The sequence below is a fragment of the Thalassophryne amazonica genome, chromosome 17 (assembly GCF_902500255.1).
Source record: "Thalassophryne amazonica chromosome 17, fThaAma1.1, whole genome shotgun sequence".
Taxonomy (NCBI): domain Eukaryota; kingdom Metazoa; phylum Chordata; class Actinopteri; order Batrachoidiformes; family Batrachoididae; genus Thalassophryne; species Thalassophryne amazonica.
The window spans coordinates 14,068,915-14,094,988 of record NC_047119.1 but is presented as its reverse complement, the minus strand read 5'-3'; the positions used below and the strand labels follow the sequence as shown (position 1 = coordinate 14,094,988).

General features: G+C 39.4%; 2 protein-coding genes across 2 annotated transcripts in view; one reads left to right on the top strand and one right to left on the bottom strand.

The window, feature by feature from the left end:
* Positions 1 to 913: 913 nt before the first annotated feature.
* ptger4b (prostaglandin E receptor 4 (subtype EP4) b) lies at positions 914 to 11,501 on the top strand. Its single transcript, XM_034192558.1, has 2 exons — positions 914 to 1,983; positions 8,474 to 11,501. The coding sequence occupies exons 1-2, from the start codon at positions 1,204 to 1,206 to the stop codon at positions 9,050 to 9,052; spliced, it is 1,359 nt and encodes a 452-aa protein (XP_034048449.1). The 5' UTR covers positions 914 to 1,203; the 3' UTR covers positions 9,053 to 11,501.
* Positions 11,502 to 16,641: 5,140 nt separating this feature from the next.
* The window catches only part of ttc33 (tetratricopeptide repeat domain 33), a 33,506-nt gene continuing 24,073 nt past the window's right edge, over positions 16,642 to 26,074 (bottom strand). Inside the window, exon 4 of the mRNA XM_034191778.1 lies at positions 16,642 to 19,544. Coding sequence (XP_034047669.1) covers positions 19,185 to 19,544 — 360 coding nt within the window. The 3' untranslated portion in view covers positions 16,642 to 19,184. The remainder of the gene's footprint in view (positions 19,545 to 26,074) is intronic.

Below are 26,074 nucleotides of genomic sequence, written 5' to 3'. Positions count from 1 at the left end.
ACATAATGGTTCCTTCTTTCACAGACTCGGTTTGTTGCGGCCACCTGGGGGGTGTCGGCGGGGTCCTTGGACCGTTAGCGCTGCTGGGAGCGTACCACGCCAGACCGCACTTTCTGTTATTTTTGTATCACTGTTATGTATTAAATTCAGTTAGCCTTTGTACCGTGCTCTGCTTATTTCATACTGGGTCCTTCAAACGCTGGTCGGTTCTCCGAGCTGCGTCCGACACATAACAGATTCTATGACATGTGACATATGTTACCCTGTAACATGATAACTAAGCATGACACATGGTGCAAACTATTCCTTTTTAAAATCCTACTAACTCAACCAATAATTTGTATCATGTTTTACCATAATTGGAGTAACTTTAACTTTTGACCCCTGTACAAACTGAAAGTGACCTTTGTCACCTTGCTTGCTGTTTTTATCCCATAATTCCAGAACATTCAGTCACAGATAGTCCAAACTATACCTTTTTGGAATCTTTGTGATCAGACACATAATGTGGTATAGCTTTCAATATAATTGGAACATTTTTTGACCCCTATGCAATTCTTCAATTGACCCCTACTTGGCCCCCTATTGAAAATTCAAATGGCTAATGTTATTTTTCTAAAATATGGACCAAATGGTATACAGGGTCAAACTTTGGTGCTTGTAACTGGATTTGAAGGATTCCTCTGCAAATATTCTGTTATCTGCTGCACTAAAAAGAGAGAGAGAAAACAGACAAGAAGATACTCCCACAAGTGAACATTAACTTCTGATTTCAATACGCGATAACAAGTGAGATCATGAATTCACGTCACCCAGCTACGCAGGATGTGGGAACTCAAACCGGTGTGTTTGCAGATGTGCGCCCACAGTGCGCGTCTTTATCGCAACTAGTTCACTGGTTAAATGGGGAGGAGCTGCGTTCAGTGGCACCAACACCAAACTTCTCTGTCAGTTATGTGTCAGTGAAAACAAGGAGCAGCGCAGCATCAATGGCACCTTCATTCCTCCGGTTTTCAGCATGAATGTGTCGGATTGTGGAGTTTTATTTCCGTTCGTAAAAGACTTTGGAACAGTGGATTTACGCATCGCCGGTGCGCCTGGAGAATGCGCCTTAATGGAAAGTGTCTCCACAGTGCGAAATCGGGGAGAATATCTGTGAAAGTGTGATTTAAAACAAAAACAGACAATCAACTCTCTGTAGGTATGAACACCACGAACACGACGCGCATGTTTCCGCCGCCCACTATCCCGGCGATTATGTTCATTTTCGGGGTGGTGGGAAACGTCATCGCCATAGTGGTTCTCCTGATCTCACGAAAGGAGCAGAAGGAAACGACTTTCTACAGGCTGGTGTGCGGTCTGGCGGTGACAGACCTGCTCGGCACGCTGCTGGCCAGCCCTGTCACCATCGCCACCTACATGAAAGGCTCGTGGCCCGGCGGGGAGCCCCTGTGCCAGTACTTCGGCTTCATCCTCCTGTTCTTCTTCTTGGTCCAGCTCAGCATCGTTTTCGCCATGTCGGTGGAAAGATATCTGGCGATCAACCACGCGTATTTCTACAACAAGTACGTCAACCAAAAGCTGGCAGCGCTGACCCTAGTGGCCGTTTACGTGTGCAGTGCCGCGTTTTGCGCGCTGCCCAGCATGGGGCTCGGCCAGGTCAAACTGCAGAACTCCAGGACTTGGTGCTTCATTGACTGGCAAAACAATCACACGACGGTGGCGACGTTCAACCTCATGTACGCGGGTGTCAACTCGTTCATCGTGCTCGCCACTGTCGTGTGCAACGTGATGGTGTGCGGGGCGCTCATCCTGATGCATAAACGGTTCGTGCGCCGCACGTCTCTGGGCAGGGACCGGAGGCGCATCGCCGAGCTGAGGCGCAGACGGAGTTTCGGGCGTTTGGCCGGCGCGGAGATCCAAATGTTTATCCTGCTCATAGCCACGTCCGCTGTGGTGCTCATCTGCTCCATACCTTTAGTGGTGAGTGTTGGCAACACTGTGCGTAACGCGTGCGTAAAAACGCCACAGCCACACAGTCAGAATTGAGTTGTAGGATTTAGCTATGAGAGAGAATGTTCAATAAAACACAAAACGTTACATAAATAAAACAACTGCAGCTTGTCCTGGGGCAATAAACAAATATGCTTTGACAAATTACGCGGCAAACTCAGAAGAAAGTGCATGCAAACAACTGATATCTTGCACACAAAAAAGAAAAGAAAAAAAAAATCAGTGAAACTGACTCGCAAGGATTTGAAACATTTGGGATTGATTTAAGATAAATACCAAGGAAAATGTTTGTACATAACTTATGCATAATTCTGGTTATGATGTATTTAAATCTCATTGGGTTTATTACTACTATTGCGCAAGCCTCTTCATTACATGTTTCATTTTCTGTAAAAAAAAAACATGCTTCAATATATTTATTAGTTACGTTGAAATCAAATCTAATCCAAATTTAGAATGCAATTAAATATGAATCTTAATCCTTAGGGCTAAATATTTTTGTGTTCCATTGCGCATTGTGCACGTTGCAAATGACGCATATTGCTGCACAAAACTCAAAACACTTGGAAGAATCCTGAAAACAGGAAAGATAAATAATTCAAGAATTAAAACGTGTAGTACTTAAGTAAAATATACTCAGTTAGTTTCTCTGACATTAACTCCATGAAATACTATACTATATCAAATACTATATCATAAGCTGATATATTTTATATCAATGACGTAAGTAACACAAACTAAAATATATCTTTGTCTCATGCACTTCTCTGTGGTGTTAATGTGATTTTTTTTGTTTTACATATCTGGATGTTTAGGTTTCACAGCTTAAATGTATTTCTTAGGACCAACAGCAGTGTTTTTTTTTTTTGGTTGTTTTTTTTTTTTGTTTTTTTTGTAAGAGTCTTGCTCAAGCACAGTTTCACAAATAGGAGGAGTCAGCAATTGAGACAGTGATCTTTCAGTTTGTGGCAACCTGTTCTACACTGTAAAACATTTCAAGCTGGTCTAACTTGGAAATGAAAAGTCAAGTACTGCCTTAAAAATGAAAGTTAAGTCAACTTAAAAAAAAAAACTTTGTTTACACTCAGAAACAAAAGCTGAGACAGTGCTTTTTGTTTACCACAGTATATATGACAAATCCTTAGTGCATAACGATTTGGTTATGTCTATGACTCAACAATGGTTTGACAAAATAATTACTCTTAAGTCAAAGCAACAATTTTTTTCTGTAGTTGCCATTGCCCAGCCCTGCCTTTTTTTCCTTTTTCAACTGACAACTTACAGACTCAAGTACAATCAACCAGTGCTCCTCTCACATACAATAAAAAAAAGACTAATGGGATGAACTCAATTCAATTATGAGCAGGATTTCCATCTAATAAATATAGCCCCAACTCAAATAAAGCACATCCATGCAAGACAACTTAATTTAATTTAGTTGGGACTACATATATTTAATAGATGGAAATCCAATCCAATGAGTCACTTGTTTTGAGTGGTCAACACAATGAATTACTGTTTACATTTGTAAAACTCATACAGTGGATGTGACATATGGAGGAACACCCAAAACTTGTCAAAGTTTTGAGCTAAAGAGAAGAAGTGGACAACTCAGTGGGACTGTGATGTTTTCACCACTTAAACAGAAATGATGCATCAGTTTCCCCCACAAATGTTACTATTTTAGATTTCCTGGTTCAGACCTCTTTTATTTTGTAGGTTTAAATTTTATTTAGTCTATAGATTTTTCCATTTCTAGACTTCAATCTTATTTTGTATGGTTATTACATTTTGCATACTTTCGTTTTTGGTTTCACTGATGCAAGTTCCAATTGTATACTACTCTCTAGAATTCAACAACAAACAGAAATGATATCACTGCGGCTCAGGTAGCACGCTTTATGGAAAGTAGTGTAAGATCTGTTTCTCACAGCAACCACAAAATGAAGCTTGAAAGAGCATGTTGCTATAAAAAGCGCAAAGACTTTGCACAGTAGAAGAAATAAAGAAAGCACGTTCCTGTTACACAATACATTTTGCAGTACTAAATTAACACTGCAGCAGTTGCATACGGTCCCATTCCAAACTGTGTGAAACCAACTCTTTCACAGTATAAATTAACTCTCTTGGTGTTGAACAAGTTGATTTAAAACTCTAATAGAGTGGATTCAACATTATTATAGAATTGATTCAACACTATTTTGAATAGGACCATGTGCACAATAATTATGTGGGAATGGGTGCAAAATACTTCAAATGTCAAGTTCATTACACTGTAAAACTACAGCACCACGCCAGTAGAGCACAAACCTCTGCCAACACTAGTTTCCAATTTCACAAATTTTTACTTTGGAAAAAATTTTCAAGGTCAAAGTCCTGTTGGAAGTGGCTTTTCATAAGCAAAATTAGATGTGATCAAATGTCAGGAGTATGTATTTACGCAACAAAATCTGTAATCTGGATCAGATTCAGATCAAACTGTGTCAGGTGATAAAGGATACCATCCTACATAACACTCTCAAATGTGAAAGAAATTTGATCTTTTTGGACAGTTATGAATTTTTGAAAATTCATTTAATGTTAAAAATAGATTTTTCCTGACTTTGACCTATGACCTTGAAAATGGAATCAATTCTTGCCTTTCAGGATATGAATCTTCAGGAAAAATTTCATTATCATATATGAAAAATTGTGGTTACAGGCTGTTCACAAACAGACAAACAAATGGGTGAAAACATAAAAAAAAATATTTGTTGTAGTGGTGTTGTTTTCACAAAAAAAATTTAAAAAACAGTTTCTGTGGTTGTCAGAATAATTCCGTAAAAACACACTAAAAACAATTAAATAAGTTCATAAAAAATATTGTAAATTTTATAAAATAAAATTGTTAGAATATGTAGACATATTAATAAAAGCAGAATGGGGGATAGATAGTTGTGAATGAAGGATATTCTGTTTGGGGGAAAAAAGGCATGCTAACTACTTGCACCACCATTCTGTTACAGTAAAAATATGTTAATACATCGATATGATATATATTTGTTTATATTTTCAGAGTAGTTCCAATTGTGTGACAGCAGAGTGGCACAAGCAGATCAACCTGGGGATTCTGTGCCAAACCTCCTGAAGTAGCACAACAAAACCTCACTGAAAGGGGTTCAATGTACAATAAGTAACAACAATAATTTTACAGAAATAATTTGTTTTAAAAGATGACCAAGCTAATTTAACAAGAAAAAATATGCCATTGGATTTACTTGTTAAAAGTGTAATGAAAAATGACAACAGCTTTATACTGTAAAACCTTCAGGTTGTTCTCTGAAGTATTGACATATTTCTCTGTATTTTTAACAATTATTCTGGCAACCATAGTTGACATTTTTTTTTTAATATTTTAAAAACAATGCATGTTTTTACAGTGTATATTGAATGGAATTAATTAATTTCACACAATTAACCAAATAGATTTTAGTAATTAAAATATCATTACTTGAATTATTTGAAGGACTGCATCACTTTTTGTTTAGTCACATTAAAACAGTGTTCACAGGCTGAGCTTCTGATTACTCAGTTTAACTTTGACTGTTACTTTGTTTGTGAGAAATCACATTTTCATACAAATCAGGAAGGAAAGAGTGGGTGTGAATGGGATATCCGTCCTACGAGTAACAAAAATTCACAGTATGCTCGATATAGCAACTAAATAAGACAAACAGCCTGTTTCGTAATCATGGGTATGTTAGTTGTACAACAACATCTGAAGAAATACGGGCATCTATAGGTGTATTGTTTTCTAATATTCTGGTTAAAATCAATCATGCATCAATCTTAAATTCACTTTGTTCAGTTTTACAGTGCAGGGAATGCAAGGAAGCCACATTATCACCCCTGAGTCTTTAGCTTTAGTTTGCAATACTACCTGTAGGTAAATAGTGTTGGTAAGGTTAGATTATCACCATTGTGAAGTGCCTTGGGGCAACTTGTGATTTGGAATTATGTAAATTGTTCATTTAATTGAATGTATAGCAAAATATAAGTTTATAACTATAGTTTTTATTCCCCCCCCCCATAAAATATTAGTAATGTTTGGAACAGTCTGTGTGTGCAATTAATTCTGAATGTTGATGTGAATTACAGAGCACCTGGAAACAAATTTAAAAGCACATTCTCTCATCACTGAAGTAAATCATTGATGAAATCATCCAGATATCAATACAGCACACAATAAATTAATATATCATTTCAGTTCTGATATCACAGAAAATAATTAGCTGAGCTGGCTAAACGATTAAAGCATTTGAACTCCTCTCCTCATTAAAACAGACCACAATGTGCTTAATTTTTGTGACGTATTTAATTTCCTGATGTTATCATTCTCATTTTTCTCATGCTACAGATATAGTTAATAAGATAATATAATTCAATGCCATCTCATTCAGTCACGGTGAGGCTGATCATTCATGTGTTTGGTTTGATATAAGGTGTATTATTTTTTATTTTACATGAAACATTTGGCTTGATAAATAACTTCCAGTGTTCAAAAGACACCATGTTCTGTTCCTTAATTCATTATTGATTAACAAAGAATTTGATTATGGTGTCAGCTGTCTCTAAGAGAGAGACAAGTTGAGAAAAAGTGAGAGAGAGAGAGCACGAGTTTCTTTTCACTCTCCTTCTGCTCTATCTTTATAGTTGCCCACAGTGAGCCATAATACATTATTATGTTAGTTTTATACCTTTGCAGGTGACTGGTGGTGATATGTGCAGGCAGAGCGTATGTGTGTTGTGAAGCTGCTTATGCAAAACAGACATGATTGTTAAGCTCTGTTTACAGTGAAACATTTTAGAAATGTTTTTGCTGGTCTAATTTGCAAGATATCAACCTGCCAGTTTTGTGCAGGCCCACACCTCACTTTTAGAAAAACACATCCATAGTGTAGAGTACAAGTAACATTGTTACTTTGAGGATGCGGGTACCGCGTGTGAAAATGACAAATGAGTTAGGTGGAAATCCAATTCAAGTCAGTTTATTTATATCGTGCCATATCACAACATAGGTCACCCCAAGACACTTCAGAAGGGTAAGGTCAATGCTTACCAACCTGAGGGAAAACTCCCTCAGGAGGTTTTTTTTTTTTTTTTTTTTTGCAAAAGAAACCTCAAGCAGACCAGACTCAGAGGGGTGACCAACTGCTTACGCCATTCTAACAATAACAAAGATCAGTTAAAGTACAACGAGGTCAACCATGCAAAACAAAAACAGATTAGAATCTGAGGATATTAATGTCCACTGGACAATGTAGTCCAGAAAACTTCAAAGTGGTGAAGCTCTTTCTCACGCAAGTGCAGTCAAGCCACATGCTCAGACCTGTGACCGTTAAAAGAGTTAACCACTCCACTGCAACTATCAGCAAAAGAGTCCGACGACCACACCACAAACACAGAATGAGAGAGCAGAATCAATCAACCGGAAGTTGCAACTCACAGAACCCTATTATGTGGTCACTGGCAGCTAGCCCTTTGCTTTGCTAACAGACCCAGAATTTTGATATAAGAATGAGTCCTGCTCTATTGTTAGTGACAAAATTAAGATGGAGGGGGAAAAATAGTTTAGTAAAACACTTGATTAGTCAAGATAACAAGAGTCTAGCCTTGTGGGATATGGAGAGGACTGGGTGGTCAGAGGAGGAGGTGCTGCAGGAACAAGGCATTCTCATGCTTCACCTCAGGCAGCTGTGGTGGATAACTGCTGTTCCTGTTAGTAGGCTTTGATGCATTGCCCACAGAACCTTTTTTTCCCCCACAGAAAACCTTTCATTTCTGAATTTTCCATCTAAATAGCAATGTGGGTGTCTTAAAGGAAATGACAGATCTGACTGGTTTGTTTCAAGTTTAACCCAAAACATGCTCATAACTAATTAAGTGGCTCAATAAACTCCTTTGTCCCCTACTTTGTGTTCAGTTTACACACTCCATAGTAACATAGCACAGCTGGAGATGACTCAAAATCACTTGTGCTAATCGCTTTAGGCCACGCGCCAGAGATTGTCAAGATAGGGCCCACTATGTTTCTTCTTTTGAACATGTCTACAAACACAAGGTTTCAGCGTGGCAAAGCGGTAAAAGTATGGGGGCACATCTATCTACAGGATCAATTGGTTCCTGACCATTTGCTTGTATTCAAGAGTAGATGTTCAAAGAAAAATCTGTATGTCTCTTCGGTAACTGGCTGTGTGGAAAGATGCATATGGATTTGACGATGGGAAAGCCAGCAGCCAAAGATTCTCATAATGAAGGAAGTCTGTTTTTAATGGCTTTGCGCCACCTCATCACTGATAAACATCAGGCAGAGGGTTTTTTTTTAAACTGTGGTAATTGAGGCTTAATACAAATTAATGATGTGAAACTGGATCTGTAACTGTTTTCATTTCCTCTCCTCCTGTTTTCTCTCCAACATCAGCTGAGGATCTTTGTAAACCAGCTGTACAGGAACGAGAAAGAAGAGTCTTTTGGGTTGAACAAAGACCTGCTGGCCATCCGCATGGCGTCTGTCAACCCCATCTTAGATCCATGGGTCTACATCCTCCTCAGGAAGACGGTGGTCCTCAAGCTGATGGAGAAAATCAAGTGTCTCTTCTGCAAAATGGGTGGACGAGGCCGAGGAAGCCCAGGCCGGTTCCGCTGTGCGGACGGCCGCCTCTCCTCCTCCATCTTGTCTCGGGATTCACCCTCGCTGGTGTCACGTGAGCTGCAGGAAATGGTGAGCACATCCCAGACATTCCTGTACCCGTGTGAGAGGTACGTCAGGAAGCTGGCTCCGTCTGAAAAGCAGGATGGGTCCAGCGCATCCACTGCACAGCCGGGTTTGGTACCGCAACCTCAGGAGGCCAAGAGCCCTCAGAGGGGGCTCCTACAGACTGATTTGGAGTACATAGCGCCAGGTGAAGCATTACAAGAAGTCCCCATGTGTCCTAAAGACACGACTCTGCAAGTAACTTTCACAGATGAGACTGTGAGCGGACCGGAGAAATGCATATGAGCATTTACAAGTGGACAATCTCAGAAAATTCAATCAGTGACATAAAAAGTGAACAATACTCCTGTTTTGTAGATATCTACAGCCCAAACTGTATAGGACTGCTAGGAAAAAAAGACATTGTAACAAACTTAATTTCAACAGTCAAAGTATTTCACCTGTTTTACACCACTAATGCTGCATTCACATGTTGCCTGTAAATGGCAGGCACCAAACTGCATGTTCCATTGTTTTCAAAGAGAGGATGATGGAAAATTCTGCAATGCCTGTCAAACATTAAAAATGTTAAACTTTTTCCACCTGCCTTAGCGACAACCTCAAACTGGATGTTGTTATATCTTCAATGGATCATTAAATTTTTTATCGATAAGTTTTTATTGATATAAATGCCATTATCGATTCTGCTCATCACTCCAATTCCTTATTAATTAATCAATTTCCTGTGTTAAAAAAAAAAGTAGGCCTACACAGGTTTTCAATGTCAACGCATTTGTTTCTCTTGTTGCTAGATGCAGATTTTGGTGACATCATGACAAGCACATATTTTTGCAATGCATCATTGGTTGGACGAAGCCTGTTTTGCGACAACCACAAACATAATAAAGGTCACTATTGTAGTAATAATTATTACAGTAGTGGTTGATGTTGCAGGTTGAAATTTCTTAGAATTTTGATCAGGAGTCCACCAAAAACTTCCGACCAATGTCCATCACAAAGAAACATACACGATTCACTCTGTAAACCGAAAACCTGTGGTTTGAATTTTAGATATTATTACACAAGTGACTGGTAACTGTAGTAACACCAGTCACACGGGAAAATATCAGACTGTAACTTAAGCCAATCAGAGCGTGCCTAGGGTTGTAGCCATAAAATAATGTGCAATATTGAAATAATGATTACATTAGTAACCATACTTAGTATTTAATAACACTTCTGAGTGTAATAATACATAAAGTACATGCCATAGTTTTTTTTTTTGGGGGGGGGGGGGGGGGGGGGGGGGGGGGGTAGTGGGCTGACGTGTATATAAATCTCTGAGCATAGCATTTTTGGACTCCCAATTGAAATTTTAAGAAATTTCCCTCTACAGAATCAGACTCTATTGTAATAAAAATTTTATTATAATAGTGACCCTTGTTACATTAGTCCTCTGCAACAACAGGCCCTTTTCAACCACTAATGTAATAACTATAACAACAGTGACCATTATTCCAATCGTCGCTGCAAAAAGCCTAGCAATTCCGAAGGACTAAACATTTTGAAACTGGTTCTTGATTCCCATCCCGATCAATGATTGGAAGAAGAGCAGCTACAGATGGACTATTTAACTGCAGAGACACCCGGTATTACATCAGATAAATGGAAATAATTTGTCTGTTACAGAAAGAAATTACACTGTAGCATCACAAAAAGTTGACATTTTGAATGTTTTAATATCACACTGGGCAAATCTCAAAACGTTATCTTTCAAATAAGCAAATTATCCGTCTCATTAACACCAACAAATGGCCGCGTCGTATGTCATTATCTGCCGTTTGCCGCTGCAAGCAACACTAATGACGTTTTTTTTTCTTTTTCTTGGAACAACATGTGAGTGCACATCATTATAAATAAACACTCATATTCAGAAAACTCAAGGTACCCTGTTGCACTTTTAAGCGCTAAAACCACAGCCAGGCTGGTATTTTTTTTTTTATTAAATTTAACAGTGTAAAGAGTTGAAATGTGATTTTCGTAATGTTAATTTATTTTAAATGGGAAAATGTCTTCTTGTCTTCTCTGTGAGAAGGTTCACAAAGTTTGTAGTTGTTTTATTCACTCTGAGATGAATATACTGTAACTGTCACTGGGGAAACTCCAGGGTTAGGATTCAACTGTGATTGAAACGACGAGAGAATACAGAGAGTTGTCGAATCGCCGATAGGCTGGAGTTTCCCCTTCGACATATTCAAAGCTGTTTGAGACATTTGTGAATATCTGAATCATAACCGGCTGATTTGGAATGTCGACGCCGGATTCATACCCTCTTGTGCATTTATTAAATGCAGCTATACTGTGAATATGTTTTCCACAGTGCACACACTGGAGGATGTTACGAGGTCTCACAAGGTAATCCCATTACATTGTGTCGCTTCAGTCAACTCCATCTTATTTTATAACGTGCACTGAGACTTTAATGGGGAATTAGGAACAGCAATTGAATTTAAAGGTGAGATACAGTTTCTTCTCTGATTAAAGACACAAATGTGTGTCCTTTTCTTGGAATGGGTGTCTCGATATAATTGCCAGTGTGCGAATGTTCCTATAAAATAAACAGACGTGTCAACATTTCGATGTAAAGCCAGTATGAATATGTTTGTAACCATGAAAGCTGTACTGTATTGTGAAAAGTACATGTTTTAAACTCTTTATCAAACGAAAATAAAACTTGTCAAATGTGACTAAAATTAAGAAGGTGTCAGATTTGCAAACTGTGCCCGCAGTAGCCTGTAGTGGATGAGTCTACGACTACTCCGAGAGATGACGCCAGTCCATCGCAGGTTACACTGGGTTGACTGAGTCAGTGTAGATTGTGCATCTTGTTCGAGGACACACAGGTAGAGTGATTGAGAAACAAACTTAGGTCTACTTGTTGGTATAAACTCCTGCACTACCTGCTCTACGAGATATTACTGAGATATAGACAGAAAATGGAATACATGGAAAAGGAATAGGCTTATCTGAATCTTTGTTATAGATGGGATATTAATCAGTCCGGTGGCTCTGTGGTACAGGTGTTGGACTACCAACCTACAGACCACGGTTCAATTTTAGAAATGTTCTTGGATAAGACCCCTCGTCTGCATTGTCCCAGTACAAACAGCTTTTAATGGGTACTGACCTCAGCTGGGGAAGTAACCTTTGATGGTCCGACGTCTAGGGGGAGTCGTAGACTGTCATGTGCTTCATGAAAATTCAGTAAGGTATATCTTATATATTATATTCCAGTTCTAAGGTAGAACTATGCGAGTATACTAAGGTACAGTGAGGAAAATAAGTATTTGAACACCCTGCGGTTTTGCAAGTTCTCCCACTTAGAAATCATGGAGGGGTCTGAAATTTTCATCTTAGGTGCATGTCCACTGTGAGAGACATAATCTTTAAAAAAAAAAAAAAAAAAAAAAAAAAATCCGGAAATCACAATGTATGATATTTTAATATTTTATTTGTATGTTACTGCTGCAAATAAGTATTTGAACACCTACCAACCAGCAAGAATTCTGGCTCACACAGACCTGTTAATTTTTCTTTAAGAAGCCCTCTTATTCTGCACTCTTTACCTGTATTAATTGCACCTGTTTGAACTTGTTACCTGTACCTGTACCTGTAAGATGAAAATTTCAGACCCCTCCATGATTTCTAAGTGGGATAACTTGCAAAATAGCAGGGTGTTCAAATACTTATTTTCTTCATTGTATATCTAAATATCTAAAAAGGAAGAGTAAAATGGAAGAGTAGAGCCACTTAGGTGCCTGGTCTTGAGAACCAGGGATGGTAGTTGAAAAGCTTTTTTACCCCATGGGAACTCTCCTTACCCACCCAAGCGGCTCAAGAAAAAAGTATATATAATAACAAATAATAACACATAAGAAAGATAAGACACCATATATATAACTATATTTAAATATTAAGGTAATAAACAACATATACAATAAATATGGTACTATATAATATACAGGAGTAGGTATTAAAACCTAAATATTAATACAGGAGAAGATATGGTCATGGTATTTTATTATAGAAACAGAAGCTATGAAGTAATGCGTTATTGTTATCTATCTAAAGTAACTCTGCTAGCATACTACAGAAAAATAAAAAGCATAATCTATATGCTATCAAATGGAAACCTAATAACTAAGGTACTATATGTTGATATCTTTAAAAAGAACAGGTAAACTGATGAATCATTAAAAATCTACACCATGTAAAATAAATTTGTAATAACGAAAATAAGCTAGTTCTAGTTAGAAGAGCTAAATTAGCCGTTAATAAGCCAACCGTATCTAGCAAGCTAACAAGATAAACAAAAACGGTAATTAGTGTATAAAGTATAATGCAACGGTCTCTGGGGGGGGTAAACACCAGCTCAGTGGGTCTCAGGGCCTGCATAAGACTTATTGTCTTACTCTCACAACAGAAAGGCACCTATGATGGGAATCATAACTACCTGTACTACGGGTCAGAGTAAATTAATACCCTGTAACTGTGTCATTATCAATTATAACAGTGAAATCTGCTGGAAAGTAACAAAGTGCACAACCTGCTATGTTGGATGTCAGCCCCAAACAGATTATTGAACTTGCTGCATAATTTTTACTTTGTTGTCAAATTAAACATTAACAATCAACTGTGATTCTTTATGTTATCCAATGACAGATTTTTTTTAATTGAAATACAGCAAGGGGATAATTTATAATGGTCAACATAAACTGCAGATCATTGAATAATTTAAGTCCAAAACCTCTGCAGTTAGTTCTCTTGGTAGATACAGCATGGGGTTAGGGTTAAAGGTCAAAACAGGAATTTGTGGTTACTTCTGGAAAAAAAAAAAGTTAAAACAGAAAATTGGATCGCTTGAGTCAAACTTATCTGTCTAGGATCAGTGTTTACTGCGATAAACAGAGTGATCACTCCTTTGGGGTCAAAAGTCAGGACAGGCATTTCTAGCCATCTTTAGATTAAATATTGAACTGGAGCAGAGAAACTTTAGCTCTCAGTTATTTAAGCTTAAAATCTGCTATCCAGCCTCACTGGTGAGATCTGACTGATGAGTTTTTGGCCATTGACATTGACTTCTGATTCTGACAAAGAGTTCCATTAGAGCTGATAGAGACTTGCATGTTGACACCAAAAATAAGACATTATGACCAGCGGGTGCTGAAATATGACATAACATCCAGAGACAAACACAGAATCAGAATATAATGCATTGCCAAGTTCTTACATACAAGGAATTTGATCTGATGTTATTAGTGCATAAGCAACAATAAAAAAGCAAAGAAAAAAAAAAAACACTTCTGTAAGAAGTAAAAGAGTTAAACAGTCAAAACTATGTTCACTGTAAAATAAATAAATATAACATAGGGGAATGGGACTTTGCAAAAGCATGTGATTGGTGTGTAGAATACCTTCCAGTGCAAGAATGACCAATCTGTACTTTGTGGAAGTGGTGGCGGGGAAGCGGGGTAATTGGGGGTCTCTGGCATTATTTATTAGTCGAGCTGTGGATGGAAAGAAACTGTTTTTGTGCCTTCAGGTTTTAGTCCTGATGGACCTCAGCCGTCTGCCACAGGGGAGGGTGACAAAAAGTTTGTGTCCTGGGTGAGAGGGATTGGCCACAATCTTCCTTGCTTGCCTCAGGGCCCTGGAGGTGTAGTATAGGTCCTGTAGGGATGGCAGACTGCAGTCGATCACCTTCTCTACTGTGTGGATGATATGCTGCCGTCTGCTCCTGTCCTTAGCAGTGGCAGCAGCGTACCAGACTGTGATGGAAGAGGAGATGATGGACTCAATGATGGCAGTGTAGACAAATGGCAGGGCAGGGCAGCAGACAAATGGACCAGGGTGTAAGAGTATTTTTTTCTGGGATGGGTCAGTACACAGTCTGAACAGCATTCAGAGAAATACAATGAAGCTCATCAAAATTTTACTTGATATAATTTACTGTGTCATACTACATGCAACATAGTTTTAAGAACAGATGTACTTCCAGAGAGGCAAAATAGAATTTTGGTTGGTATTTCAGCAACAGCTCTACGACGACAGGTACATTTGCTCAATTTTCTATGGGTCTTGACAAAACACTCAAATGCTGAAGAAATCCTGGCACTGGGATGTTCTGAACTTTGAAAATGGCTGGCACTCAATGAGTTAATAAAAAGAGCTTCAACCTTGGACAGAGAAATTTGTTAAGGCCCCTTCAAACATAGTGCGAAGTTTGGTCGAATACGGCGAAACAGCGAGAAACAGTTTGAATTAGCGCACCATGAAACATCGCGCCGACAGGCAGGCGTGCACGATCCCGGTGCGAGGGTTCATGCATATGACGGTGTCTTTCGAGCAGGAACACAGTGCAAGGTGCACCATATCGTGCCGCTGATGTGGAATAAATAAAACATAAAAACCAGCTGGTACTTGTGCAACCACATCGCGCTGCTTATGTGGATTAAATAAAATACAAAACCAGCTGGTACCTGTGGAACCACATCACGCCGCTTATGTGGAATAAATAAAACATAAAAACCGGCTGGTACCTGTGAAACCACACTGCGCCGCTTATGTGGAATTAATACAACATAAAAACCAGCTGGTACTTGTTGAATCACATCGCACCGTTTAAGTGTAATAAATAAAAAATAAAAACCAGCTGGTACCCATGGAACCACATCATGCCGCTGATGTGGAATAAATAAGTAAATAAAAAAAATACCACCCACAGGATTTGTACCTGCATTTTACTGATTGCCAGCCCAAAACTTTACCACTGCGCTACTGTCACTGGCCTGTAAATGGTGTGGGGAAAATGCTTGAAATCAACAAAGAGATGGACGTATTTGAAAAAAAAACCCCAAAACATACACTATAAAAAACACAGCATTTTATATTGAATCCCTCTTATCAAGCGGGCAATACAAATATGATTCATCTGTCCCTCTGTAGATGACCCATGGTCACAGGCATACAGTCATGAAATGACATGAATAAGAAGCAGTTCGCTCTTCTCATGTCCACATCTGTTGGTGCACATCCTGCCTGACACGTGTCTTGTGGATGGCGCGCTAGACCTGACACCACATCATATAGAACAGAGCTCACATGGGTGAGGTAAAAGTCAGATCGCCCGCTGCGTGTTCTGATCTGATGGTCCATTTCAGCCTGGGGGCAGCCTATCAAAGGGCTGCAGCAGGGCAAGCATGCGTACGCTGGCTGCAGCCCACAACATATATGGCTACAGTGATATATGTTTTTATTTATGTCCATGTGATGACAGCAAACAGATACAGGCACGTCACAGTGGGCAGTTGTTAGTCCATGTCTGTCCAAACACAGTACATGTTGTCCAGCTGGGATGTCCAGAATGACAGCTCTCCACATCTGCTTCTGTCGGCGGACAAACCACCTGTCAGTTCAGCGCGCACACCAAAGCCACACTCGTGGGGAACTTAGACAAATTTCACTGCCAGCACGACAGTGATTGTCTGCAGACTGTTGTCGTGCCAAGAGTGCGAATGGCCACACATTTTCTAAGTGCCAAAGAAGCGGTGTTAGATGTTCGTGCGTGTCAGCTCAAATTTGGCCGACTCCTGCCGCAAGAGGGTTTGATGGGCTCGCACAGCGCGCACACTGTATTTCAGCTGCTGGTGTGCGCAAATTGTTGTAGCAGCAGGTGTACGAGGTGTTCGAGGCAGGGACGATTTTACACATTTTGCACGATTCCTGCTTCATGCTCACTTTATGCGCAAATCAACCAAACTTTGCACTATGTGTGAAGGGGCCCTTAAGAGCATAACTCTCTGGGGAAACAGGAAGTTGTGACTGATAAAAAAAAACATTTATAATCTGAATTTAAAAGATGTTAAAGGTTAAATGGTTGTTCTTGGAAGATGCCACTCAACTATACTGTGTTTCTCAAACCAAAACTGGCCACTCTTACTTGCGTAAAGTGCAGCTTTAATCGGTTTCTCTTTGACTCACACTATATGTCATCTTATCTCAGTGTAAGTGTTTCATTTTCTGGAAGCTCAACTTGGTGCCTGGAAAATACACAACAGCTGTACATGTTAGATACAGTTCTATAGACGGGGATCAAAGTGAAACTTCTTTCACAAACATTTATTTTTCCAGGAACTTGCAGAAACAGTATCTTTACACCTGCCTATAACGCAGTCCAGACTTTCACATTCCTCACAGTGAATCTGCATTAGGATTTTCAATGGGCTTTTACAGAAATGATTTTTTTTTTTGTTATATTTAACTACCCTACAGAAACGGTACCTACTACCAACAGTTTGAGCAGCACAGATGAGAACAGCTAAGCAGTTAGAATTTAAAATCTGTAATGTGTTCAGTCTCAGCACAACTTGGTATAATCAGAAAAAAACAGACTTGTTCCACATTTTGACTGGTGTTTATTCACTCCACATCCACCAAAAAATATTTTCACAAACACACCTGTCTGCTTTTGACACCTAACCAACTTTCAACTTTTTTGGCTGTCAGATTTGTGCATTTTTTTCTTCAAGGACAAGATCATTGTTACTATTTTACACCCTTAATCATTCATTTTCTATGAATCCATGAATCCAATCAAGGGTCACGGGGGAGGAAGAGCAACCTTAATCATATTATTTTTTAATAAGCAAATATCTGTGTACTCTTTTAAACGCTGTCAATTCCAAAATATTACAAATTCTTTTTTCACACAAATGACTGAACAGCAAATGTGGATGAGTAGAAGAGGATTTTCCCAGAGCGCTAAATAAACTCAAAACAGGGGTTTTCTGAACCTTAAATTTGAACAATGTAACTATTAATGTGCTGTTACATTTGATACTTACAACCTATATTCATGGTGATTATTATGAAATGAATATAAACCCTACACACAGTGCTCAAAATCCACAATGAACAACCTGAAGACACACAGAACCTGATGACACACACACACACATATATATAAAAAAACAAAAACAAATTATATATATATATATATATATTTTTTTTTTTTAAGGAAAGAGCTAGCCATATTTCTTCTGATGTTTCGTACCACTAACACCTAAGGTCAGGCCTGTATATCCACCACATCACAAAACCGCTACATCCTCAACTATCAAACGCAACCATCTATCTTTTTGCAGCCAGGCGACATGTGCACTCATGACCTCCTCCAGCCGCTGGTTCCTCCACACTGAGGCACCTGTGTGCTGGATCCTGTCACATAGTCAAACCGCCAACACTGATGTTCCCCCACAGTGCAGATAATAATCTTCATTTGAATCTCCCTCAGTGACTCTTTGTCTGACACAGTCATTTCAGCGGTACAAATGAATCAAAGATTTTCCTTTGTGTTTTTAAAGGTGGCCAGAAATACTTTGTTGCTCTTTTGAGCATATAGAGGATTTTTGCAACTTTTCATATGAAAACTCATCAACTATCATGGCCTACTTCCAAAATAACTATTTTTCTTTTCAAAACATGATGTCGGCAGTAGGGTGGCTTAGTGGTTAGCACTATTGTTTCACAGCAAGAAGGTCCTGGGATCGCTTCCCACCTGGTCCTTTCTGTGTGGGGTTTGAATGTTTTCCCTCCAGGGGTTCTGGCTTCCTTCCACTTCCAAAGATATGCAAGTTGGGTGAATTGGAGACTTCAACTGTTGTTTGTTTGTCTATATGTGACCCCGCGATGGACTCATGACCTGTCCATGGTGTAACCCCCCAACAGTACCATTAATCATAATAAATGGGTGTAGAGAATGAATGAAAAAACAGGATTTCTCACAAAAAAGCATTTGACAAAGGTGAGAACAGCACTCAGAGGCTTGACCGCTAACAATACCTTCATGTGATTGTGGTTGTTAAAAGCTTAACTTGTTCTTTAAAACTTTCATGAGAATTTGCTGATAATTCCCATTTACTTCTCCTTCCCATGATTTGAAGGAACTTTTGCATTCTGTGTAAAGCTGAGTTTGAGGTTGATTTTAATTCACTTAAAGTATAATAATCAGATCAATAAACAACAGCTGGTTTTCTGAGGATTCAAGTCACTGTTACAGTTGTGTGGAGGTTGTGTGATGCTTGGTTCATTTTGGGAACCTTCATGTTTAAAACAAAACTGAAGCTCAACACTTGTGCTCCCTGGTATGATGTCACACCTTTGCACACATGAAACAAGGCGGTCAGTTTGTTTTGTAGTGAAGTCAGTCTGCCGCAGTAATGCGAAACGAAGACATCCTTCAAATTGGAAAAATTTACAGCCTCTTAATACACACCTAAATTAAGCTGTGTCACACACAACTGGAAACCTCTCATTTGGTGAGGAATCACCAGAGAGGTTTTTAAAAACAGCCTGTAAATCAGCTCATGCAGCGATGACTTCACACTCCTCGTGCTTTGACGAACTGTTCATTTGATAGTGACGCTGTGTCCACCGAGCCTCCTTCCTCAGTGAGGACATTTATCTTGTTCTCCTGGTCTGTCCTCATCAGCTCCTCGTATTTTCTCTGCTGCTCGGCCACAGCCACACAGGCAGCCAGGACCTCATCCGAATCAAAGTCGTAGTCCTGCTCAAGCTCGGGTGCACTGAGTAGCTGTTTTTTGGCCTCCTCCTTTTGACATATCTTCTCCTTGGCTGCCAGACGCTGCTTCTTTAACCTCTGTGTCCATGCCAAGTCATCCTGCCACAGAGAGGGATCTGACGGGCACAGGTGAACTGCAACCTGGAAGGACCTCAGAGCCTGAAGGGAAAGTACAGATATCAGCCGACACGACGCTGCCATCACCAAAATGCAGAAAAATAAGCTGTCTGTGAGGTAACATGAAGAAAATGAAGCACTTGAGCCCCCGTTGACTAGAAGTTCATATTCTGAAACAAATAGAAAGATTGAACCCAGTTTTTACAGATCCATTTGTGGGTTCAGTGAAGTGTCTCATAGTACAGGTGTGACACTGGTATCAGTAGAGCTGAGTGTGCACGTGGGTGTGCCCAGCAACACCCAAACATATTTTGTTCTTTATTACAGGTACAAAATGTTCTTAGGCCACACGGTGCTGCACCCAATACATAAAGGAACCACCTTGAGTCCTGTCTGGTAACCAACCACTCAGCTTTTTGAGTGCTACAATCAAGACATTCACTGATCCTTGTAACATCACAGAATTGTCCATAAAGTTAAGTTAATAACTGGCAGAGATGGCCAAGTTACTGGACTCCACTACCATAACTAACACCCAGCCCAGGCAAATGTTGAACAGAGCAGGAGCCAAAATAAACCCCTGACAAATGCCAAAATTCACTGCCATTGTTCCACACAGCACTCACAGTGCTTGTGTATAGCCTAGCTATGATGTCTAGCAACTTACTGAAGATGCTGCAAATTCTCTGAATGTCCTACAAAGCAACCCCATCTACCGAAACAAACCATTTGCAAAAATCAATATAGGCTACAAAGAAGCCCATACAAGAATCATGCTTGTGTTCAATGACATACTTGCACAGCTGATGCAGTTGATAGTTGAGTTATTGGACACAAAAGCAGATTGGCCAGGGGCCTCATGTACAAAGACTTGCATGGATTTCCTACTGAAACATGATGTACGCCAAAACCCAAAAACTGGTGTAAGCACAAAAAAAATTCAGATGTATGAAAGTGTGCGTACGCATGGATCGACGCACGTTCCTTTTGTACATCCCAATCAACGTGGAATTAAGTGCACATGCAGAAGTACCAAACACCTCCCTGACCACGCCCTCATCTGAACATGCAAATTTATTTTAATAGTTTTGTTTAGTGTTATTTGTCAGTACCACAAGTGTGGAGTGTAGTGTGTTTGATGACTTCCGCTATTGTCTCTGTGCTGTCGTGTGTAAAGCTTAAAGCACTTGTAGAGGCAGCATGCAACAACAATGAAAGCTGTGGTTTGGTCCCACACAGCTCATCGCAATGTAAAACGAAAATGAAATGAGTGTGTCCATGTGTGCAAATGCTGAGGCTCAGGGGAGTGCACACACACACACACACACATTTAGGTAAAAACTATTTAACCACCATGCCAGCCTTTAGCCTGTTCCCAACACAACCCAATGCATTTGCACATCACATATGATTTGAACAATGATGGAATGAAAATATTTCCTCTTCCTTAACAAAAACAAATTCATCATGTGATTACGCCTTTATAGCAATATGTGTATAGTCAATAGCTCCGATTACATTAGGGAAACCGACTCTGGCTGCAAATTGCACTTTAATGCTGGGATGTGATGTACCTAGATGATATTCGGATGATTGCATTACACACAGATGGTTTGGCTCGGCTCAACGTTGACTGGCACACTCCTGACCGATCGGCGAGCTCCCACTGAAATGCCCCTGTTGCCAGGAAGCGCAGTGTGGTCAGCACCTGTGTGGGCACAGACAACCCCTGGCTCCTTGCCGAATTGTGCTCTGGGCCGGCCGCATTTTGCACGCAATTCCAGTAATACTGGCCTTGGTAATGGAAATCAGCTTATAAGCCAATTATCGTGTTCCCTGAATACACGCTCACGTGAGATTGCACCATTTGCAAGGTCTTACAACAACTCTAATGCAGCCATTGTTAGTGCCATTTTCCTCATCACTTTGCGCATGCTTTTATGTCCACCCATATAACTGCAAACACGTGGGTGCATTAATTGTTCATCAGTGTGTCTCTGATCTACACATCACTCTGATGACTTCATGTTTTCACACTATTAACGGTTCCCAGCATCACCTCTACGTGTCGGCAGTGGAACAACAGCTGTAGAAATGTGTGCACGCCTGCCAGGATTTTTGCATGGCGCACCGCACATTTAAACTGTCATTTCACTTTTGATACATCTGAACGTTAGCGTGGAGATGGACGTACGCCATGTTTTTTGTGCATACACACGCTTTGTACATGAGGCCCTGGTCTCTAAACATCATGAAGAGCAGTATAATACCCTTGTAGTTGGTGCGATCCAGGATCAGTGAGGATCAGCTTTATGCTCAAGTAAACAGCCCAGTGGTTCAAAGCAACGTCTTCTGTAAAGACTATGTTCAGTGTTGTATAAAGTACTGGAAAATCACACTTAAGTAAAAGTACAGATACCCATTAAAAAAATGACTTTGGTAGAAGTTCAAGTCACTGATTGAAATGCTACTCAAGTAAAAGTCTTAAAATATCTAGTATTTATTGTAATTAAGTATGACAAGTAATGTACAACTAAATGTACTCAAGTATTGAAAGTAAAAGTAAATGTTAATAATCAAAAACGGACTGATTTTTTTATATGAAGTTTATCTAGGCTTGTAAATGACTGGTAGTATTAGTCAAAATACTGAAAATTGTGCACATCACACAAAAACACTTCAGAAACAAGGTTTCAAAACCTAAACAAGAGTAGGGGCTACTCACTAGGTGTTCACAGGAAACATTTATTTCTATATGTATTTATTTATTTTCATTGTTACATGGTTTTATCTTTTCTGCTGTTTTGTTTCATTAGGTTCTTTTTGTCTCTTTCTCTAAAATTGTATTGTAGCATTATTAGTCTATTATTATTGACTATTATTGTCTATTATGTAGACTATTACTGTTGTTGCTATAATATATGACTAAAAATAAATTTAAAAAAATTACAATTTGACTCTTAAGACAACGAACGCTGAGCCATTAATGCTAACTTTAACATTGAAAACGCCATAAACATGCTAACGCGTTAGCATCGGCCCATTTTTAAGTTATAAAATACATCTATCAACTGTTTCAGAAGACCATAACAGGTCGGTTTAACATAAAATATTAAATATTACTCACAGACATATGCTCTTCAGGGTTTTAGCGGGAAAAAATTAGGATAAAGCGACAATGAATCCACGAATCACTGCTTCGATTGGTTCAAGGTTCAAAGCAAAGCCGCGCTGCAGAAAAGTTGATTATAGACCCGCTGCAGGTCTGTAATCAATGTAGAGAAATTATCTTTTTCCTGATAAACACCCCCCAAGTGTGCAACTGCAAAAAAGCCTACCGGACATGCCTCATGACAAATCAGCCTGACTTCGTTGCAATCACTAGTAATCAGTAGTGTCTCTGGGTGAAAACACAACTTTTTTCGTGTGTGTGTGTGTTTTTTTTTGTAACGAGTTAACAGCATGGCGAATAGAAAATGTATCGGAGTAGAAGTATGCAATTAAGGTCGGAAATGTAGTGAAGTAAAAGTGAAAGTAAGCTGAATTAAAAAACTCAAAGTCTCCCAAAACGTACTTAAGTACAGTAGTGAAGTATTTTTACTTCGTTACTATACAACACTGACTATGTTGCCACTTGCCATGACTACAGTGCCACAAGGTGTAAGTTTTGAGTCATGTAGCCTGGAATGCTATTTGATGTCATGTCCAGTACAGACTTTAAAATAAAAAAAATTAAAGCACAAAAAAGCACTCAACACAAATGTGCCTTTCATCTTTCTTACCCTGATAAAGAATATTTAACTTTTAAGTTGCTGCAAATGTTGGCAGTGATGACGAAAGTCACACTTCCTGTACCAATCCAATTAAACGTCATAAATTATGGCCAGCGTCAGATCAGGAAATGTCACTGACGCATAGAGCATTTAATGATGTTAAATAATGTTTCCTCTACGTACTTTTGTTGGTGCTAATCAACAATGACGTCAACAAAATCAATGAACCACAGAAGCAAAATTCCTATTTCGAACATGGTTTTGAAGGGACTTGTGTAAAACAATAAACTAGCAGGAACAGAACAGCTCCAACAAAGAAACACTTATTCTAATGTAAAAAAAATTGATCAGTATTTTACAAAGATAAAAAACAGCTGTACATATTTGCATCTTTGCTAAAGGGTGAAAAATGGATAAATCTTATGGTACATTTCTGTTTCCGTCCACCCTCAATGGTAACGTGAAACATGAATAACTGAGTAGTCACGTTTTTTTTGCCATTTGAAAGATTTAAAAAAATTAAAATCCAAAATATTACTTTTATTTAGTAACTTTTTCCTTGTTTTAACTGAATGAAACAGGGGACATAAATGTTAATGCACTCAAGTTAAAAAATGTTGCAATGATTTGTACACAGGCAAAAGTCAAACATTTCAATGCAGAAAAAAAAGAATCTAACACTAGACTGAACATGCCCTGTTAAAAATAGATTGGTTTCCACCCCTTTCATTGCCAGCACCTCTACTACAAGAAGAGGTGTGTCTATATTTGTCTTTAGTTTCAGCTCAGGGAACATTAAACATTTCTCATTGTTTTGGGTGTTGTAGGATATTGGTCTTGCTCTGGGACATGTGGGATCTCCACACAGTGCCATTAGCTGGAGGCTTTCTCAGTTCAGCCTGTTTATTCAGTTCTAAATGGGGGAACAGTAAAACCTGGATCAGCAGGTTTCACAGGCTGACAGTTCCTGACATGTTCTGGGACTACTGAAGCAATCATCCAAGCCCCAACCACCTGGGCACACTTCAAATAAGAAGAGAACAGGACAAGATTTTGCAAAAAAAAAAAAAAAAAAAGTAAACAGAAATAACTGACACATTCCATGTGTGTTCAAAAGCACCTTGCAAACACCTACAGCACTGGCACAGGTCATTCCAAGAAAAAAGAAGAAAAAAGAAAATTTAAACATCTTTTCTGTAAGACTGAGCAAAAATCATTCAACCATGAGCACTGATTATCAGTTTTTAAATAGTGTGGTAGTGCAAAAACCACAAATTAGTTTCAATTACAGCAGTTTGCACAGACTGTGACACCAAACTGAACTACACTGCACAAAAAGTATGTTGAAACAAATTATGCCTCTGTACCGTGTAATGAATTGCAATACTAATCAAAACAACATTAATCAGTATAGTGCTTCTGGAAAGCATTTACAGCACTTCACTTTTTCCACATTTTGTTATGCTACAGCCTTACTCCAAAATGGAGTAAATTCATATTTCCCCTCAAAATTCTACTCACAACACCCCATAATGACAACATGATTTATTTTTTTAATAAAAAAAACCTAAGAAATCACATGTACATAAGTATTCACACCCTTTGCTCAATATTTTGTTGATGCACCTTTGGCAGCAATTATAGCCTCAAGTCTTCTTGAATATGATGCCACAAGCTTGGTGCACCTATCTTTGGGCAGTTTTGTCCATTCCTCTTTGCAGCACCTCTTAAGCTCCATCAGGTTGGATGGGGAGCATCAGTGCACAGCCATTTTCAGATCTCTCCAGAAATGTTCAGGTCTGGGCTCTGGCCGGACCACTCAAAGACATTCACAGAGTTGTCCTGAACCACTTCTTTGATATTCTGGCTGTGTGCTTAGGGTCATTGTCCTGCTGAAAGATGAACCATTGCCTCAGTCTGAGGTCAAGAGTTCTCTGGAGCAGGTTTTCATCCAGGATGTCTCTGTACACTGCTGCATTCATCTTTCCCTCAGTCCTGACTAGTCTCCCAGTTCCTGCTGCTGAAAAACATCCCCACAGCATGATGCTGCCACCACCATGCTTCACTGTAGGGATGGTGCCTGGTTTCCTCCAAACATGATGGCTGGCATTCATGCCAAAGAGTTTAATCTTTGTCTTGTTAGAGGAGAGAATTTTGTTTCACATGGTCTGAGAGTCCTTCAGGTGCCTTTTGTCAAACTCCAGGTGGGCTGCCATGTGCCTTTTACTAAGGAGTGGCTTCCATCTGGCCACTCTACCATACAGGCCTGATTGGTGGGTTGCTGCAGAGATGTTGTCCTACTGGAAGGTTCTCCTTTCTCCACAGAGGAGTGCTGGAGCTCTGACAGAGTGACCACCGGGTTCTTAGTCACCTCCCTTCTCTCCCAGTCGCTCAGTTTAGACGGGCGGCCAGCTCTAGGAAGAGTCCTGGTGAATCTGACCTTCCATTTATGGATAATGGAGGCCATTGTGCTCATTGGGACCTTCAAAGCAGCAGAAATGTTTCTGTACCCTTCCCCAGGTTTGTGCCTCACGATAATCCTGTCTCTTTTGCCTACAGACAATTCCTTTGACTTCATGATTGGTTTGTCCTCTGACATGCACTGTCAACTGTGGGACCTTATATGTAGACAGGTGTGTGACTTTCCAAATCATGTCCAATCAAATGAATTTACTCCAGGTGGACTCCAATTAAGCTGTAGAAACCTCTCAAGGGTGATCAGTGGAAACAAGATGCACCTGATCTCAATTTTGAGCTTCATGGCAAATGTTGTGAATACTTAAGTACGAGTGATTTCTT

Coding starts and splice junctions, on each gene's coding strand:
- ptger4b (XM_034192558.1), top strand. CDS start 1,204: ATGAACACCACGAACACGACGCGCATGTTTCCGCCGCCCACTATCCCG. Junction 1,984..8,473: donor TCTGCTCCATACCTTTAGTG/GTGAGTGTTGGC, acceptor CTCCAACATCAG/CTGAGGATCTTTGTAAACCA.